Source organism: Pyrus communis, chromosome 14 (assembly GCF_041283825.1).
Source record: "Pyrus communis isolate YQ-2024b chromosome 14, ASM4128382v1, whole genome shotgun sequence".
Classification (NCBI taxonomy): domain Eukaryota; kingdom Viridiplantae; phylum Streptophyta; class Magnoliopsida; order Rosales; family Rosaceae; genus Pyrus; species Pyrus communis.
The window spans coordinates 3,585,624-3,604,087 of NC_142578.1; the positions used below are offsets into that span (position 1 = coordinate 3,585,624).

At 40.7% G+C, this 18,464-nt stretch overlaps 3 protein-coding genes across 3 annotated transcripts; 1 reads left to right on the forward strand and 2 right to left on the reverse strand.

The window, feature by feature from the left end:
• Positions 1 to 4,163: 4,163 nt before the first annotated feature.
• PTAC2 (plastid transcriptionally active 2) lies at positions 4,164 to 8,619 on the reverse strand. Its single transcript, XM_068452113.2, has 4 exons — positions 6,561 to 8,619; positions 5,687 to 6,001; positions 5,502 to 5,609; positions 4,164 to 4,892 (listed from the first exon to the last, which is right to left on the reverse strand). Exons 1-4 carry the CDS (start codon positions 8,417 to 8,419, stop codon positions 4,553 to 4,555), a joined length of 2,622 nt encoding a protein of 873 aa, XP_068308214.2. The 5' UTR covers positions 8,420 to 8,619; the 3' UTR covers positions 4,164 to 4,552.
• A 469-nt stretch (positions 8,620 to 9,088) lies between these two features.
• Positions 9,089 to 12,491, forward strand: LOC137713838 (uncharacterized). The gene is made up of 4 exons (XM_068453193.2): positions 9,089 to 9,362; positions 9,509 to 9,685; positions 9,997 to 11,295; positions 12,147 to 12,491. The coding sequence occupies exons 1-4, from the start codon at positions 9,348 to 9,350 to the stop codon at positions 12,177 to 12,179; spliced, it is 1,524 nt and encodes a 507-aa protein (XP_068309294.2). The 5' UTR covers positions 9,089 to 9,347; the 3' UTR covers positions 12,180 to 12,491.
• Positions 12,492 to 14,992: 2,501 nt separating this feature from the next.
• On the reverse strand, positions 14,993 to 18,136 carry LOC137712728 (TORTIFOLIA1-like protein 3). Its single transcript, XM_068451872.2, has 5 exons — positions 17,078 to 18,136; positions 16,858 to 16,966; positions 16,134 to 16,699; positions 15,530 to 15,947; positions 14,993 to 15,447 (listed from the first exon to the last, which is right to left on the reverse strand). Exons 1-4 carry the CDS (start codon positions 17,858 to 17,860, stop codon positions 15,546 to 15,548), a joined length of 1,860 nt encoding a protein of 619 aa, XP_068307973.2. The 5' UTR covers positions 17,861 to 18,136; the 3' UTR covers positions 14,993 to 15,447; positions 15,530 to 15,545.
• Between the last annotated feature and the right edge of the window lie 328 nt (positions 18,137 to 18,464).

Sequence of the window (18,464 nt, forward strand, 5' to 3'; positions counted from 1 at the left end):
CGCTGTCACATCTCAGTCTCCTCCAAGGATATTATCCGCTTTGCATTCCTGGGCCGGACTATGTCGCGGACCCCAGGCTACTCACGGGTTTGTTTTTGCAGGCCGCAGCCCCAAAAGGCCTCCTTGAAGTTAAAGCCCTGGGCATGGACATATAAGGCTCAAGATCAGCCCTCGCATCGCCGATGTGGGATCTTACAATCCACCCCCCTTAGGGAGACCGACGTCCTCGTCGGCACACCGAACGGCCGCGAGTCTGGCTCTGATACCAAATTGTCACATCCCGGTCTCCTCCTCCAAGGATATTGTCCGCTTTGCATTCCTGGGCCGGACTATGTCGCGGACCCCAGGCTACTCACTGGTTTGTTTTTGCAGGCCGCAGCCCCAAAAGGCCTCCTTGAAGTTAAAGCCCTGGGCATGGACATATAAGGCTCAAGATCAGCCCTCGCGTCGCCGATGTGGGATCTTACATACGCCGTTTGATGTGAGTTAATATTTATTTATTTTATTATCTGAAAAACGTGATCCGATTTTTCCAAACAGTTATGGATAATATTATATACATGAAAATGGGATGGAAGGGACGTGACAACCAAATGTTGCTTGGTGATAAATTTGTACACAAAGATTCCACATTTCATTGGATTTTTTTCACAATCCGAATCATCTAATGCCATATGGGTTACTTGCCACCCTAGCTATTAAAAATTAGAAAAAGTTAAAAAGGGAATAAGAAATTACTAGAGAGAGGCAATGAGCCCGAAGGATCCTCGCATGATCCTCTTTGTGAAGATTTTAGAAATCATCCAATCACATCCGTTCATTGTATATCGTATAATAAAAAATTATTGTAAATTTTTTATTTAAAATTGAATATAAACATTACTTGACAAAAATTAATCGTATAATATATAATGAACGGATGTGATTAAAAGATTTTCAGAATTCTCACAAAAAGAATCTGATCAGAATCCTCACTCGGCAATGGGACCCCACTCAACCACCCATTCATGCTGTCACAAAATATTATATGTTTTCTGCACCCCTTTTCTTTATCCGGTCGAACCCAACTTGTTATCCAAAGCAGTGGAGATAACACAAATAATTACATTTTTAATTATCCACATCCTAAACCTCACACGCATGCACAAGAGAGTTGTCACGGTATTATAGGTTCGTTTGTAAGTATTTTTTAAATGATTAAAAGTATTTTTAGAGAAAGTTTTTTGGGTTTTCAAAGTAATTTAAGTATTTCTTGCAAGAAGTTTCAGTTATATCATTCTTGCACAACGTTCACTTGCATTTTTATTGAGAATTAATTCCAAAAATATTTTCACAAGTGCTTTCAGTTATTTTAAAAACAACTCCCAAACGAGTTCAAGGTAGTCAAAACAACAGATTTTTTTAATCACTTATTCTTAATCTCAATCAATATTTCTCGTATTATTCAATGTTATTGTTGAAAAGCAATCTCAAAATGAACTAAAATTTTATATTACTCTGTAAATTTGTTGTAACTTAAAACTTTTTGGTCAAATTCAATGGTTGTCAAAACAAAAATAGAACATCTATTAGATTAAAAATTAAAATTTAGTGCTTTAAGTGACGGAGTATTAATTCAATAACCCGAAGGAGTGACACCCCACTTTCCAAATCTTAACTTACTTGCAAATTGCAATTAGTTATTAATTAAACCAGCTCAATGCTAATCTTTATGCTTATAGTAGTTATCAATCTATGATTATTTAACTTATATATCTTGGATGTATTATAAAGTTAATTAAAATATTAAGAGATGCTATATGGACCTTCCAGTTGGCATATTCGCTTTTAGTCCATTGAAAATAAGGGGTAGATTTTTTTTCGTTATCCCTTAAGCTCGTACACTTTATTATATACAAGCCTTCATGAACACGCATAATGTATTTTTTGAATCACAACATGTACGATTTACACGTTTTAAATATATTTATATGAGTAAATTGACAAAGTAAATGAATAATCTTAGATCATGCTAGAAAAAACCCTTCATAAACCAATTAAAACAGTTAAATCCACATAATGAAATCGGTCTCTATAAAGTTACATTAAGAATAGAGAAAATAATATTTAATAAACAATTGATTGAATCACATTATTTTCATTGTGAGGTTAAGCTCATCCCCTCTCCCTTAGTGTAGATAATATCGTTTGTAAAAAAATAAAAAAAATAAACCAATCATTTGACAACTAATTTAATCACATTATTATCTGTGTGTGAAAGACTTTTTTTTATAACTGGCATTACACGCCTCTTAAGATGTTTTGAATGTATTTAAAAATAGAGAAAATAATATTGAATGAACAGCTGCTTGAATCACATTTTGCTAGCCCATTGTGAGGTACTAATAAACAAATAAAAGTACAAAAAAAATTAATTATTTCAAAAACATTGTTAAAACGACGAAAATGCCCCTACATTATTTGATACATTATTTTGGGATGCTTTTAAAGTTTTTTTGTTTTGCAGACATTTTTGTTCAATTTTTTTTTTTTGTTGAAGTTTGGTGACACCAAAAACATTGTTCACCTTTAGTGTTGATTTCATATATAGATGCATATGCGTTTATAAATTATATGTATAGATAAACTAATCACTTTGATAGTGGGGTAAGAGTGCTTCTGTGAGCAGCTAGGATAACACCAAAGATAAGGTTTTTGTGGGGCTCCATCATCTATTTGCTGCACTCTATCTTCTTCTTCTTGGCCTCATTCTTTGGATCTCTATCTTGGGAGTAGATGGACTTGAAAATCTGGATCATTCGAGGGAGATGAAGAGATGAGGGTGTGATTTTGTGTATAAGATGAGCATGTTAAATAAACAATGGAGGTTGCAAAATTTAAATTGAATGATCCGAATTTTTGAGTCTGTCTGCTATAGAGGTAGAGATCCAAAGACGATATCATGTTAAATTTTAATTCCACACATGCACTCAAATGGTGCACAAGGCCCTCCTTATCTATTTAGTATCGGTATATATGTTGAAGGCTATTTCTGATAACAATAGTTAAAACAAACTAATATTTACATTTTACAATGTGTAATGTTATACGACAGAATTTTCCTTCACGCGTCATAAGGATGTATCATTGGATGAAATTAGAAGCCATCACCTCAACTGCTTATTTTGGAATAAAAGGGGAATTGGTTAAAAATGCCAGGTAGCAAGTGATGGATCCCATCAAAGAAAGCACTTCCAATGGAAGCAAATGTCTCTACTTCTAACTTGGACATAACTTTTTTGACTTTATGGCTCTAGATAAGCGTGGTTGAATTTAAATCTGCGTTTGCTTTTATTATTCTCATTGATACAACAATGTCTCTCTTTTTTTGGTACTCTATCACTTCAACCTTGAGATCCTCTTCGGATCTCCAGCTCTAGAGCCCATGGATTAAAAATGTCAGGCAGCAAGTGAGGGATCCCATCAAAGAATGCACTTCCAACGGAAGCAAGTGTCTCTACTTCTAACTTGGGACCCTTTTTTTTTTTTTTTTTTTACTTTATGGCTTTTAGATAAACGTGGTTGAATTTAAATCTGCTTTTGCTTTTATTATTCGAATCGATACGGCAATGTCCATCTTTTCTTGGTACTTTATCACTTCAACCCTTGAGATCCTCTTCGGATCTCACGCTCTTGAGCTCAAGGATTGAGTAATTCTAACTATTCAAGAGAGAGATACTTCAGCGTTTGAGACAGATTGTGTGTGTGTGTGGTGGGTCAGTGAGAATATACTAATGAAACTGCGTGATTTAAATTGAACTGTCGAAATCTGTAGGGTTCGGAATTTGATCTCCGGAAAGAATCTCAATCCTAGCAAGTAGGTATATGGCGTACTGTTGGGACCATGTGATATCTCTTTGTATTCCCGTGAGTGTCTTCTTAGTCTCAAAAAAAATGATGGAGAAACCGAGATAGATGTCTATAAGTCTCCAAAGAGAGATAGATGAATCAGCCTCGTGCTTCTTTCAATAAGAACTTGCATTTTTATTATAACTTTTGATATGCTACAGAAGAGCTTTCGGTAAAACGTTTTTGAGCCAAAGTTCTTTTTGAAAAAGCATTTCAAACGGTCCCAATTTATGTTTTTCGTTTGTTAAGATCAATAATTCAAGACTCCCCAGAAATAGATGCATGAACACCCCTTAATACATAAGCATTTGCAGGTCATTTACTTTGTGAACTAAAAGCAAATCTGTTAACTCGTCTACAAATATTTCGACGCAAAATTCTATCGTCCATTTACACATGAAAAAGAATAACCTACGGCTACAAAACCACTATCCTCGACGCCTTCCTAAAAAAAAGCTGCAAACAACGTCGAACAGAGCTTTTTGCAGTGCGACCGAAGCTGCCTTCTCCGGCAAGCTATTAGCCAACACTTGTATTGGTAATGACCCGAAAATCATTCTCCACAAAACTGGAGCAGCAGCATTCCCATTCTTCCACTGATTTGGGAAATAAGTGAGCAAAAACTTTCGAACCCTAGTAAGTGACGGATATATCTAGTGTGTGTTTAAACCATGCTTGTCAAAACCTCCGTTCTTGTCCTAATTCTTTCATCAGAACCGGCATCATTATACCGTCCGCTATTGACAGCACTGGAGGATGTCTTTGTTCCGGGAGGAGGAAACGGGGAGTTACTTAACGTGATAATATTATTCCTTTCGGACTCATCTGTGTATGGTTCGATGCTTGATAGGATCCGCTTGAGCTGAGGGCGCTGACAGAGAATTCGACCATTGTTCCATTTTGGGAAAGAAAAGGAAGCTGGCATATTATCCTGCAGAAATGTATAAGCAGACTTTGCGATCGGTAGATCTTGTGTTATTGAGCTTTTCTCCATCTTCCCTCGTCTGATAGATAAAAAACAGATCAACCGCAGTCAGACAAGTTGATGAATGCAATACCAATAACAGCGTTAGAAACACTTCAAATTCTATTTCTGGAATGTAATGTGTCGTAATTTTAAAAATAGCATTTCGTGCTTTTTTCTCCTTTTGTTTTTCCCCCTTTTGTATCCGTCCCCAACAAAATACTTTGATCTGTGAATTCTAATGCAATATAAAATAGCTGTATTTATGCAAGTTTAAGAATACGCCAAATGACACCTAATGGCATGTTTAAGTATAGCCTATTTTGCTGAAAGAAAAAAACATACGTCAGACCTGCCCATGTATAGATTATGTTTCGAGTTTTAACTTTTATTTCTCATGCTTGTTATGTTAAAGTCAAAGCGGAATTTTTTTTGTTAAGGAGTAACAGCACGTCATCAATATCGTCAAATGCACACAAGCAGCGATATATGCAGCATTCAACAATAGACCTAACAACGAGAAACTGGGAATATGTAATTTTTACATAAATCCTAGCATACCCAGACCATATAAACCCTACTATTTAATCAAGAGGCTTTCAGAACAAGAACATCAGAAAAGAAATGTAGAATGAAAAGAGCAGCTTACACTACAACAACAGTTGCAAGATGGGGTAGATCCTCGCCATTGAGGAACATCTCATACATATTGTTTAGCCAAACTGACATTGCTGTATATGCACCGCCTTGCCACATTCTGCAAAATGGCCAACGTCAAGATTGAAATAAAGCTGACAAAGAACATGGCTAGAAAGAAACAAATTCTCCAAATACCTGTGCACATCAACAGACACCACAAGTTTATTTTTACGAAAAAGTTCAGGAAAAAGCCCCCGCTGTGTTGCTTCATTAAGAACTCGCGCAGCTCTTTGTTTCTGACCCAACCACCAAAGTGCTTCTAGTAGCGTGTTGTAGAACCTCATTCCCAAGCCGCATCCTTCGGATTTTAATTTGTCAAAAACATACTCTACCATCTGCCAGTTAGAGTCATCATCATAATCTCCCTTGATCATCTGCCCAATCACTTGATGAATATTCGATGCCCTGTTTGTAAGCATCTCATTCAGCAACACATTGGCATCATCCCACCTGAAAGCAAGAAGAAGACTTTCAAAACTTTCAAAATCCCATGGACCAATGATACTCATGAAAGCTTCAAGAGTAATCAAAGTACCCTTGATTTGAAGTTCTCCTGTGACCAATTGCTAAAGGCTATAAGATTAACAATGTAGTGAATGGAGAATGACGGGTACATCTTTAAGGTTGCAGAGGCCATACTGCACATATTTATTGCCAGTTCTCTTAGTTGTTGGATTCTGTGATAGAGAGTATGTATTGTCTGGAGCAGTGCAAGCAACTAATATAACATGGACTTATTAAGAATTAAGAGTTTAGGAAGACAGATTTTACGATACTAATGTAACATAAATTAAGAATTTATGAACATAATAAGACTGGTAGGTTAGTTACTGAAGCTCAGTAATCCTAAATCCTTCATTGCCACTCCTCTTAGCAAATACATATCTTATGTGCTCCAGGGAACATATGATGTTGGATAATTGTAAGCGTAACCATTAGCTTAAAAATTGATGGTTTACTATAACAAATGAAAGCAAAAAAACTGTGAAACTATTGAATGAATACTGACCTGTCACTCCTTGCATAAACAGCAAGCATCATGCAGTAGCACATGACACTGGGTAATATTCCTGAGGCTTTAATCTCTTGGAAGTGCTCCTCACACTCATTAACAAGACCTGCAACGCAGTAAACGCTTAAAACTGCCTCAAGGGTCCACTCATCGGGATCGCATCTTGTCTTTTCCATCTCAACGTATGCCTTGATAGCTTCTTCAAATTGACCTCCTTGCCTAAAAGCTTCTATCATGCCATTGACTGTATGGACATTCCGGGCAACACCAGCCTTGCCCATTATTAACAAGACTGCTTCAGTCTCCCTGTATAGTCCGCCTCTTGCAAATGCATATATCAGTGAGTTGTAGCTTTCAACGGATGGTTTGCTTCCCACTTCATTCATTGTGTTGAAGGCAACAAGAGCTTCGTCATACAATGCCGCTTGCCCATATGCTTCAATAACCCCTGTATAAGCCTTGGTACTAGGCACTATTCCATTCTCGTGCATGTGATGTAAAATTTTCTTGGAATCCTCATGGAGTCCTCCCTTTCCACAAGCATATATCAACCCTTCATACGTCTCCATATTCGGCTCGATTTTCTCCTCCACCATATCATGAAACAAAGTCACTACTTCCTTAAAATACCCACCCTCCCCAAACACCTGTATAAGAATGTTATATGTAGCTGCATCTGGCTCCGTATTGCTCACTTTCATCTCAAGAAAAAGCTCTCGAACATCATCATACCTTCCATGCCTCCCATACAAATTCAGCAAAATACTATAAGTAGCAGCATTCGGCATACACCCCGCAGCCTGCATCTGCCTAAACACACCCATTGACTCTCTAATCGACCCCAATTCAGCATATGCCTCCAGTAACACATTATACGACGTAATATCAGGCAAATTCCCTTCAGCTTCCATCTCTTTAAGAAGCTCCGAGACTTTCTCGAGCTTGTCCAATTTACCAAAAGTTTCAACAAGGTAACGATACGTGGTCATATCTGGAACAATCCCACCCTCATTCATAGTCCTGAACACCATCTCTGCCTCATCGCCTAACCCTCTACCAGCACAAGCACTAAGCAAAGTATTATAAGTAACAAGGTCAGGCTGTATTCCTTCGTGCCGCATTTCGGCAAACAATCCTAATAACCCTTCCCAATCCAGCCCACCTCTAGCACAGGCATTGAGCACAGTATTGTAAGTCAAAATACTCGGCGGAACCTTATCTTTCTTCATTCGATCAAGAAATTCAAGGGATGTTTCATACTGACCGTTACGCCCGTAGGCATTGATCAATGCGGTGTAGCTGAAGACGCTGCGGACCACGCCCTGGCTAGGCATTTCGTCGAACACCTCGGCGCACTTATCCAGCAGCCCCTCGCGGCCGAGCAAGCTGATCATTATCGTGTATATGTGCTCGTTCGGCTTGCACCATATCTGGCGCTGCATATACTTGAAGAGGCGAAGCGACCGCTGCCAATCGCCGCGCGCCGCGAACTCCTTGAACACCAAAGCGAAGTCGTTTAGTGACAGCTTGTTCTTGAAGATGTCGAGGCACCGAGCGATGCTGCCGCGCGGAGGGAGGCTGCTGAGCTTGTTGATTAGGGTTTCGACGTCGTAGCTGTACTTCCCCTTCTCCACCGTCACCGACGGGTTCCCGAGGATGAGGTCCTTCGGCTTCGCCCTGGACAAGAACTCCAGCCGGCGGTCGCCGGAGAGGAAGGTCGTGCGGCCGGAGAGGAATCTCCGGTGGGTTGATGAGTTGGTGAGAACGGTGAGGTGGTGGGACTTGGGGTTAATTTTGGAAATTGAGGTGGAGAGAGGCGAAGAGCTGGAAATGGAGAGCGTGGGGGAGAAGGACATTTCGGTAAGTAGGCTCGCATGAGCCTCTCGGAGCTTCGGATTGGATTTTCTCTGTGAAATTCTCGAGAAAGTTACAGGAGATAACAGAAGGGGAGAGCGGGTGGGAGAAGACTGAGCTTGAAGAAGGACACGTGGAAGCGGTTGTGGATAACAGGGGGAAGAAGGCGTGTACAGATAGTGGGTCGGGTCCAATTATAACCGGTTATCCACCCGAACCGCGCCCACAGTAAGTAAGTAAGCAGGCCCGCAATCGCCGCCACCCAACCCAACTGTCGCACCACGCATTTGAAAGCTCACTTTTCCCACAATGTAAATAAATCTTCTCTGGATCTCGTTCTATTAAAATCACTAAATCAAGTGATTCAGATTTTTTAAATTTCATTTAATGGTAAAAAATTATCATAACTTTTAAGAAATCAAAACAAATAAACCGTTGAATGAAATTTAAAAAACCCGAATCATTTGAAGCAATAATTTTGATGAAAGAAATCTGGGGAAAATCTCTTTCCTCCCGCAACAAGCCCAAATGCATGTCATCGAGCCACGTGTTTGCTCACCACGTACGCGCCTAATAGACGTCCACGTCACCAAAAGTGGGACCGTGATTATGGATCGAGACCCACAAACCTCAATACAGTTAACTGAAAACGCAAAAAAAACAAAAAAACCGCACCGGGGTCTGCGGCTCGTCAGGGTCCGTGGCAAACATCGCAATTCAAGGAGGGCAACAAGGGTAAATCGGTAATACGATAAAAACATTCAGTTCCTAACAGACAGCTGCTGCGAAGTGAGGGGGGCAAACTGAAAAACCTCCGCGTCTCGCGTCTGCTTCTTCTTATTCCTCCCCTTCTTTCTTCTTTTTACTCAGACCCAAAAACGACTTCGTTTTAAACCTGCGACGGCGTCGGGATTGAATGCATTGGTGGAAATGGACGAGTCCGAGGTTGTAATTTCGACTCTTCCCCTTGAACTCTGAACTCTCCCACCAACTAACTACTTTTTTTTTGGGGGTCTATGATCTTGTATTGTGTTCGGTTTGCTGTCGAATTTTGTTTGACTTTGCTTGGTGGGTTTTGGGTTTTGTATCAGAAATTGACGGCGCTGAAGAAGGCGTACGCCGAGATAATCCTCAACACGGCGAAAGAGGCGGCGGCTCGAATTGTGGTGTCGGAGAGGAAAGCTCTGCGGTTCCAGAGGGAGCTCTTTACGGCGAAAGACGAAGCCTTTCGGATGCTTCTTAGGCTCAAACAAATGTTGGATTCGACGGTAACCTGTTTTTGTCTCAAATGGGAAATATGGGATTGCGCTTTTGTATGTTTGGATGTTGGGTTTAACTGTCCTTGATTTTTTGTGGATTCAGTAATGTGGTTTTTGCAGTTTGGATTGGTCAAGGCTGTGTTTTGTGAACTAAGTTAGTGTAATTTTTGTTTGGTTAAGGTTGTGTTTTATGATCAGTTGTTTGGTTAAGGATATATTTGTTTTCATTTGAAAGGGGATTTCTTGGAGAAAAAGACATGCTTGTTGTTAATTTACTGATGAAATGAATGAGGGTTTGATTGATTTCGCCGTGTGTTCAGGCTGGTGAGGCAAAGATGATGTCCTTGAGTCAACAAGAAAAGATTGACGAACTCGAAGCGCAGCTGCAGGAAGCTGAGGATATAGTGAAGGAGCTTAGGGAAGAGTTGAGTGAAGTGCAGGCTCAACTGGAGAAGGCGAGAAGCAATCCAAGACAGCCGGATGGGCAAAATTTAGAGAGTGATACTGCAGCTCGAGGGTCAATAACATCGCAATTGAATTTGCAGCTAGATGCAATTGCAACTCAAGAAACGAATTCAATTTCGAATGGGACATATGAGAGGAAAGGGTGTTACGGTGGAAATGATTCTCTTAAGGATAATTACTATGTTCAAAATCCTGATTTCGCCTCGTTAGTAATGAGAAGTAAAGATCCTGAGTTATACAGAAATGGATGCACTCAGAGAATTCGTGCATTTGAAAGAAACCTGTTGGATGAAAAATTCTCTCTTTCTGGACTTGATGATGGGAAGAATGTAACACTCATCGGAGGAGATGATGAACAACTGTGTAAAACCCCTAAAATAAACGGTGATAATACGAATGGGGTAGAGGAGAACCTGGAAGAACTGAAAGTGATGCAGGCAGATGGTAGCCATATTCAAGCACCTGCCTTTACGTCCTTTCAGAAGAAGAGAAAGAGAGCAGCTAGATTTAGGAGAAGTAAAGCTCCCTCATGCAGGTATCTTGATCCTCATCAGTTGATGGAAATGCGCCAAGTATCTGATTTATCATGCACTAGAACTTCTGCTTCTTCACTCAATAACAGTGTTCTCGCAGATAATGCTTCCAAGAAGTCTGAAGATGAAATTCAAAAAGTCACATCATCCATTTCAACCTCAAAAATACTCCCGGATAAAACTGAAACGAGTATACAGTCGGAATGTGGTAATGTTACTGAAAATGATAGTGTTCATAAGGCAACGAATGATGACAAGACGTTTATTGAAGAATCCAGATTGACCGGACAGGCGTGTATATCTGCTGAGAGCTTGAAGGTTCTGGCATGCAAAACAGATGTTGAAAAAGATTATCCATTAGATAAGTCAGATACGAAAGTATCCGATTTAGATGATGGCACTGCCAGTCAACCTGAAAACAATAAATTTCTCAAATATACATTCTGCAGAAAGCGCAAGAAGGACACGTTGAGCAACCATGAAAGCAAGTCTCTTCTTGACAATGACACTTTGGAAAGGAACACAGGCGAGGAACAAAATGGTTCTATAGAGCCACAGAAATCGAGCTTGTTGATTGAATCATCCCGGGAAAGTCGACGACTAGCACAGGTTGCTCGTCAGGTAGGGATAATCATGATATTAGTGTTTACTTCTTGTCATGTGTGTTTCTTTGCATGTAAGTGTGCTTGTGTCACCTCTGGCTTACATTGTTGTATATGAAAACTACTGGTAGAATTAGTAAAAGTTATGCAAGAAGCAAGAGTAACTTTTTAGTGGTGAATACTGAGAAGGTCAATCTGAGTGTTTGCCTAGTTTGTCTTCTGTTCTTCCCCGCAAAAGATTAAGTATGTCTGTATTACCCTGAAAAATATTGTGAATTTGAGCCGAACTCAAGCTGGTTCGATGTTGAAATGCTGTTTGGTGTTGCCATATCAATAACCTGGAATAGGATGCCAATGACCATAGTTGTGTAAGATTGTCATTCGCCCTGATCACGACCCTAAAAGATTCATAACATTCGCCAAGAGATTTATATCTTTCCAAAAATGATCAATTGCCATGTAAAATCTCCTTCTATCAAGTTTTTCATTGTGTTTTTCAGATTCTTGAAGATCAACTTTTATTGCATTACACTTGTCCCGTTGTCGTTCTTGTTTGTCTGTTTCACTGAAGTTTCAGATGCCTCGGAGTGATTTGCCTCCGTCTTTTTTTTGGATATCCTAGGGCATTGTGCTTACCTATTCATCAACTCTTTCTTTCACCTTAATAGGAGCCTGCATTACTTTCAACTTGTTTTTGGTTTATCCCTAATTTCCTCAGCCGAGGGATTGAGCAGCCTGAAGTTTTCTTTGTTTAGAAATGAATGTTAACAGTCAACAATCTTGTCGCTTTGAACAACTTTACCTGTTGGGAAGTTGGATGAGAATCGAATAACGTTACTTACGATGCCTTGTGCGTTTTCTGTTGCACAGCTTATATCTTTGTCGGAGAAGAAGTGGAGGTGATAGAGCTCTTGACGGACTTTGCAGAGTAATGGCGAGGATATTGAAGTCGAATTAGAAAGAATGCCAGATGAACTGCATCTGGTATAAGAGAATCAGAAGAATGGACAGTTCCATTGTTCGAATTAGTAGTAACAAATTGGCAATGTTTTCCAAATTGCAGCATATACTAAATGATTAAATTGCAATTTTTTTTTCATTCAGAATGCTTCTTTTTGTGTATTTGTAAATGCTGCTCAAATCTCACTTAGTGAGTCACTAAATTATGAATGAAACTGATTATCATAGCTGGTAATTACTAGTTTTAATTGGGAATTTACCTCCTCTCTTGTTCCTTTTGGGTAAATAGATTTTGGAATTCACTCATTTGCTATGCATCCTTGATGAAATAGTGGCTTACTAACCCGAGTAATTTAGGGCGTACATAATTCACCTCATAGGTCAAACGGTTGTCAATAGAGGATAGCACTTTTACAAAGTGTTTTTGGCTCTTTATATCAAAAGTACTTCTATTCATAAGCGTTTTCTGCTAGAAGTGCTTTTTATTATAAACACGTAACAATATACAATAAAAAGATGGATTTTTCCAAAGGAAGTTCGCAACAGGTGTTTCTCCTAAAAACATTTCCCGACTTGTAAACATTTAAGTTTTTATGTCAAACATAGTCAGAAACGTTTTTTATTGTCACATAATGTTTTTAGTCATCTCAAATCCAATTCCAAAAATACCCTTACTTACTTGAATTCAGCTCTATCACACACCTTAATTACTTGTTTAGTTACAAACTCACGCTATTTCACCTTCAATATGAAGGGACAAAATTTGGGGTTTAAATAGTAAAATATAGAAAAAGAGGCTTTGAATTAGTTGTGGAGCTTATTGAAGACCTCAAGCAGTCGGAGCTTGCGCGCAGCACACTCCCCCCACACACAGACGATACCAAAAAAACTCGCAGAGAGAGAGAGAGACTGAGAGAGAAATGGGGATAGTGAGCAAGGCAGGGGATTGGGCATTCAAGGCGTTCACGGCGGGGCTCGGCGTCACCACTTTATACCTCACCGCCACCTTCTCCGCCAATGTCTACAAAGGCCTCGCCTGGCACAAAGCTCAATCGGTAACTCTAACACCTCTCTCTCTCTCTCTCTCTCTCTCTCTCTCTCTCTCTCTCTCCAGCTAGGGTTTCCTTTATGCGTTCAATTATTGGGGATAATTTCTATGCTCTGTGATCTCGTATGAAGCATGAAAGATCGTCCCTTTTCGTTTAAACCTACCCTAATTTTTCTGTAATTACATAAATTTATAAGATGTTAGGTTGTATTAGCAGTTTAATTATTGGATTAACATTACACAAATTGCATCTCTGGCTCTGGGTAGGTATGTGTGAATTGAATTCTGATGGGAGCTCTAGCAGAATAGAATGATAGGGTTTATTGGGAATTATAACTTGAGAGGATGATGAACCTCAGCTTAACTGATCCAAAATAAGCACTTGGGTAGATTTGGAACCAGAAATGTATCTGTTTGATGAAGTTTATGCATCCCCGACTATGTTAGATAACCGGATATTTTGCGAAAATCGTTGCAGGGGCCGATTTCCTGTATTCAGGGCGGGTTATTATTCCCACATTTCGATAGTGAAAAGCTTTTGAACCCCTAACCGCGCGCCCTAATGAACAGTAGCTATTCCCGTTGCTTTGTTAGAGTAAGGATTGATCAATGTGAATGACTGCAAATTGGAAATATGTGAGTGCTGGTATGTGCCGTCGCTTTTGTTTGGCTCCAGTGCGATTGGTGTGATTGTTATACCAATCCCTTAACAAAATGGTACAACTGCTTCTATAATATAAGTACCCGAGAAAACCACAACCTAGCACGATTATACATACGCGAATCCTTTCGACGGAAATATGCAATAAGGCCGCAGTTTTCATAGTATAGATTTTCGGAGTTTTGATCAAGTGCTTAAGATGCTATTCAAATCTGTTGAGTGTTATCTATCTTGTCATCAAAACTGTAAAAAAGATGACGATACAGTTACTAGTTAAATCCGTGTCTTTTGTGTTTCTAGCAGAAAATGGCGTCGTATATAATGCTTTCGTAGGCTTCTTGTTTAACCCTTTTTCAGTAGCTCCCCAACCGAGTTTCTTTTTCTGCGCAGAAAATCGAGAAAGAGGGTGCTACTGCTGAGCAAGCCCCTTAATTTTGAGTTTTCACGGCAGTCAGGTGCGTCCGGGAACCTTATCCTCTATGAACATTACAGTGTTGGTCTTTGTCCTTCGCGTTTTAAGTAATGGAATTAGATTTTGAACCAGTAGAGCCATCAGTTGGCTTTACTTCCAAATGCTATGGAGATATTTGTGATTCGGATGACGCGTTTTATTTCTATGTGATTTCGATAACTCGAATATGTAACTGTTTTTCAATATTTACTAAATAAACTTTTCTGAATTGGAAATTCATCGATTCGTATGTTCTTGGAATTCCTTTGGTGACAAGCCAGACCTTTTCATATGCCCTGAGTTTGTTCAGAATGGACCGGCATTGATCGGGATTCGTGGCCGTTGGATCCTTAGCCATTGGATCTTCGATTCAGGCCGGTCCATTCAAGAATTTTCGCATATACCTGGCCTTTCAAGAATTATAGCCCTAATGATGAAACATAGTTGCGTACATCAAATTAAAGGTCGGCTCGGGTCGGGTTGAGTTGGCGTTGTCCAATTCCGAAACGAGTAGACGATTGAGAGCACTTATGAACTATGGTTTTTACTTGGAACTGTATAAATTTGTAACGAAACAAACAACGGTACTCGAAAAGTATAGAATTCATCATCATCATATCTTAAAACTCTTTAAGAGCAAGTAGTAATCAGTGAGAAGAAAGCTACAAAATGATACTCTACTCCTCTGTACACAATACATTCTCTGTACCAACTACCAAGAAAAATGGCATTTGTTGATATATCACACTCCTTTGAAATCTTACTGCAAAGAACAATAAGAGGTGCACTTACCGAATAGCACGCAATATATTCCTTTCTGTATCTTCGTTTAATCGTATGAAAGACTACTATCGTCGGTATACTCAAGAGTACGACGGTTGCAAATTTTCCTGGAGGCTGCTCTTATGATAAACCGAGAAGGCGAGAATATAGCACAAACCTATTACCTTCACTTTGCCTTGATCATGGATTCATGCATCGATCACACCAGGCCGGTGACAAACTCAAACTTTCCGGCTGAAATTATGCTGCAGGGACTGGTAAACATAATCTGGAGAAGGGAAATGCGAATTAAGTTAATGCCTAGCAGTACAAGAAACGAGTTATTACGTGCGGAAACATTTGTGCAGTACCTGCTGATTTGACTGGCTAGCGACGTGCTCCTTCAGATACACCCCTTGAGCCACTCCGAATCTCTGCCAAAGGGTTTACAATGAATCCACTCCTATCCTGGAGCGGAAACCTAAGGCTCTCCGATGTTTCAGCATTGCCATTGTCATCGGCTCTGTAGCGCATAGCTGCTGCCGGAGCAATGCCACTGGAATTAGGATACCTTGAGGTTGAGTACCTGCCTTCTGTTTTCCTCCAGAACTTGGAACTCCAAAAATCGGCACCAGGTAGCAGGCAACATGAGCTGCGGCGTGAGTCAACTTTGGTCATCCTTCCACTTGACAAGGCCAAATCATATGAGATCCCATCCAGTGCTAGCTCTAGCCCATGCACACGGGTCTCCAACGAACGCATTCCAGTTTGCGAGCTACCCATGAATTTCTAATGTAAGAAGTGAAATGAAGAAAATGATTAGAATAAGCCCTACACCAAAATGCACTACAAGAGTTGGTTATACTTGTTAACAACAGATTAAATATAATATAGGCATATTTAGTGCTGCAATTATCCAGGAAAATAACACAAATTACTTAAGAGTAAACTCGATTTCAAGCCGTGGAAACAAACCTGCACGAGATCAAGTAAACTGGACTGCTGCTTTTCAATCTGAAGAAGTTGATTGCGGATCAGGGATAAATCCTCGCATTCTCTGCGGTTCTTATGACTATTCTCGGTAACATTACTGACTACAACGGGAGATTCCGCTCTCTCCTCATGATATGGAGCCACACGAGATCCTGACCTTGACCCACCAAATTTGTGCACTTTGTTATCAGAACTCCTATGGAACAAGGCCCGTTTTGTGTTCCCGTCGATCCTTCTTTCTGGGATATTCTCATCTGTCTCCTTAAAACCGTCATTAAAAGCCCCAGCCGATGAGGGAGCGCTAAGCACACTAATCTCAGCTTCCCAATCTGAAGGCTTCTTATGACCTGGTTTCCGAAACATTCCTGGATTCACTTTCTTGTCATTACTCATCAAAGTACTTCTGTTCCTAGCAGTGGTAGCATAAGAACTATCAGGCGGAGTTGATATACTAGCCGGAGTAGGTTTCTTCTTCAATTGGCGAGCACCGGAACCAGGAACGTTGCAGTTTCTGGACCTAGCCGGCTGGCGTCCATCACCTGCATTCTCTGGATTCATCAAAGAACCCGAATCCAATAAACAAAAGAACATCAGATAAAATCATATCAAAGACTATAATACCTACTAATCCAATGAATTTACATAAAACTTAGATCGATTAATCATCCATTGGTATGAGCAATCAATGATTCAAATCTAGTAATACCTTTGGAGGAAGCAATCGATTGCGGCGGCGGCGAAGCCTCATCGGAGAGATCAGGAATCTGCTTCCATGCTTCCATCATCTGATTCATAACCTCCCTAACACCCTTCACCTATTGCAAGCCATTTCCAAATCACCCACATTAGCAAATTAAACAAAATTAAGTACGCTAGAAACTCAATAATTAAATAATTATTTATGAAAACAAAGGAATTAAAATTACCTTATCGAACTTCCGAGCCTCGAACGTTCTCAAAGACCCAGCTTTGAACTCCGACAACTCGTCTCTCTCCACAACCGCCAGCTTGGCCAGCGCTTCCGCCGCGGCCTTCCTCGCGGCCCAGTCCTCGCTGCTCAGGAACCCGACGAGGCAAGGAACCAAGCTCCTCAAAGCTCCGTGACCCGACGCCCCGCCCGACCCGATCACCGACCCGATCAACGTCAGCACCGCCGGCTTCGCTTTATACCCGTCGCACTTTACCAGTTTCTCGAGCCTAGGCAGCAGCCTCGACAGCTTCGCGGGTTCCGGGTCAGGGGCGGAGTCGATTCCCGACGCCAGGCAGAGGGCCGACCCGATCTGCGAGTTCGGGTCCTGCTCCGTGAAAAGCGCGTCTGTTAACGGCTTCAGAAAAGAGCCGAAAGAAGAGGGCTTGGTGACATGGCAGGAGAGGGAAGCGACGGCGGTTTGGCAGGCAGATCGGACAGCGGAGTCCGGGTCGCGGAGGCGCTTGGTGATGCTGTTGAGCATTTTGGTGAGGTGCGGGGACAGCGAGTCGCCGTGGGTTTCGGAAAGGACGGTGATCATGTGGACGCATTGTCGGCGGACAGGAGACTTGTCGGAGGCGTCGGTGGCCTGGATGCAGGAGAGGAAAACGGGTACGGACGTCGGGTCGAGGGTTCGGGCGATGGATTCGAGTTCGGAAGCTGCGAGGGAGTACGTGTCACGGTCGGAGAGCTTATTCAGGCAGATAAAGACCCGGTGCTTGAGGTTCTGGGCGGGAGGCATTGTGGATGAAGCCAGTTTGGTGGAGTCGAGTCGAGTTTACGGTTCCGGCGGCGGAGCTTCCGGAATCTCCAGCAGCATTGCCGGTGGAGCTGATGGTGGTTCTGTCGGTGTGTTTTTGGAGAGAAAGGTGGTTCGAGGCTTTACGCTTTTTAAACTGAAAGAGAAAAAGGAGTCGGTGCGCGGAAGTTTTCAGGAGGGTAATGATGACGGTGTCGTTTCGGTAAGGGGATGAAGTCGTTATTCGTTAATTTCCTGTTTAAGAGAGTGATTATGATTAATGACTGGCAGGGTGAAGGATTACCAGTTTTTTACTTCACTCAAGGATAATTTAGTCATTAAACCTTGCTGGATTTCCAAATCACCTTCAATCAGTATGTTTACTTGCAACAAGGGAAACAAAAAGTCGTGAATTTAGGGGACAAAGAATGGGAACGTGATTAACTAACTTTACGAATTAATCTGAAATCGGATTTTTATTTATGTATCAGATTACGGATTATATTATGAGTATCATATATTTATTTATTTCCGCATTCTCTAAGTAAATAAAAGACAAAAGAAATAAAAGAACACAAGAAAGAAATCAAACTGTGAAATCGATTTA

Excerpts from the sequence above, each read along its gene's own strand:
- PTAC2 (XM_068452113.2), bottom strand. The coding sequence starts at position 8,419 with ATGTCCTTCTCCCCCACGCTCTCCATTTCCAGCTCTTCGCCTCTCTCC. Across the intron at positions 6,002-6,560 it reads GTTTATGCAAGGAGTGACAG|GTGGGATGATGCCAATGTGT; the intron begins GTCAGTATTCAT and ends TCTTGCTTTCAG. Across the intron at positions 4,893-5,501 it reads CTTGCAACTGTTGTTGTAGT|ACGAGGGAAGATGGAGAAAA; the intron begins GTAAGCTGCTCT and ends TTTATCTATCAG.
- LOC137713838 (XM_068453193.2), top strand. Across the intron at positions 9,686-9,996 it reads AACAAATGTTGGATTCGACG|GCTGGTGAGGCAAAGATGAT; the intron begins GTAACCTGTTTT and ends CCGTGTGTTCAG. Across the intron at positions 11,296-12,146 it reads TAGCACAGGTTGCTCGTCAG|CTTATATCTTTGTCGGAGAA; the intron begins GTAGGGATAATC and ends TCTGTTGCACAG.
- LOC137712728 (XM_068451872.2), bottom strand. The coding sequence starts at position 17,860 with ATGCCTCCCGCCCAGAACCTCAAGCACCGGGTCTTTATCTGCCTGAAT. Across the intron at positions 16,700-16,857 it reads ATCGATTGCTTCCTCCAAAG|AGAATGCAGGTGATGGACGC; the intron begins GTATTACTAGAT and ends TGATGAATCCAG. Across the intron at positions 15,948-16,133 it reads GTTTACTTGATCTCGTGCAG|AAATTCATGGGTAGCTCGCA; the intron begins GTTTGTTTCCAC and ends TTCTTACATTAG.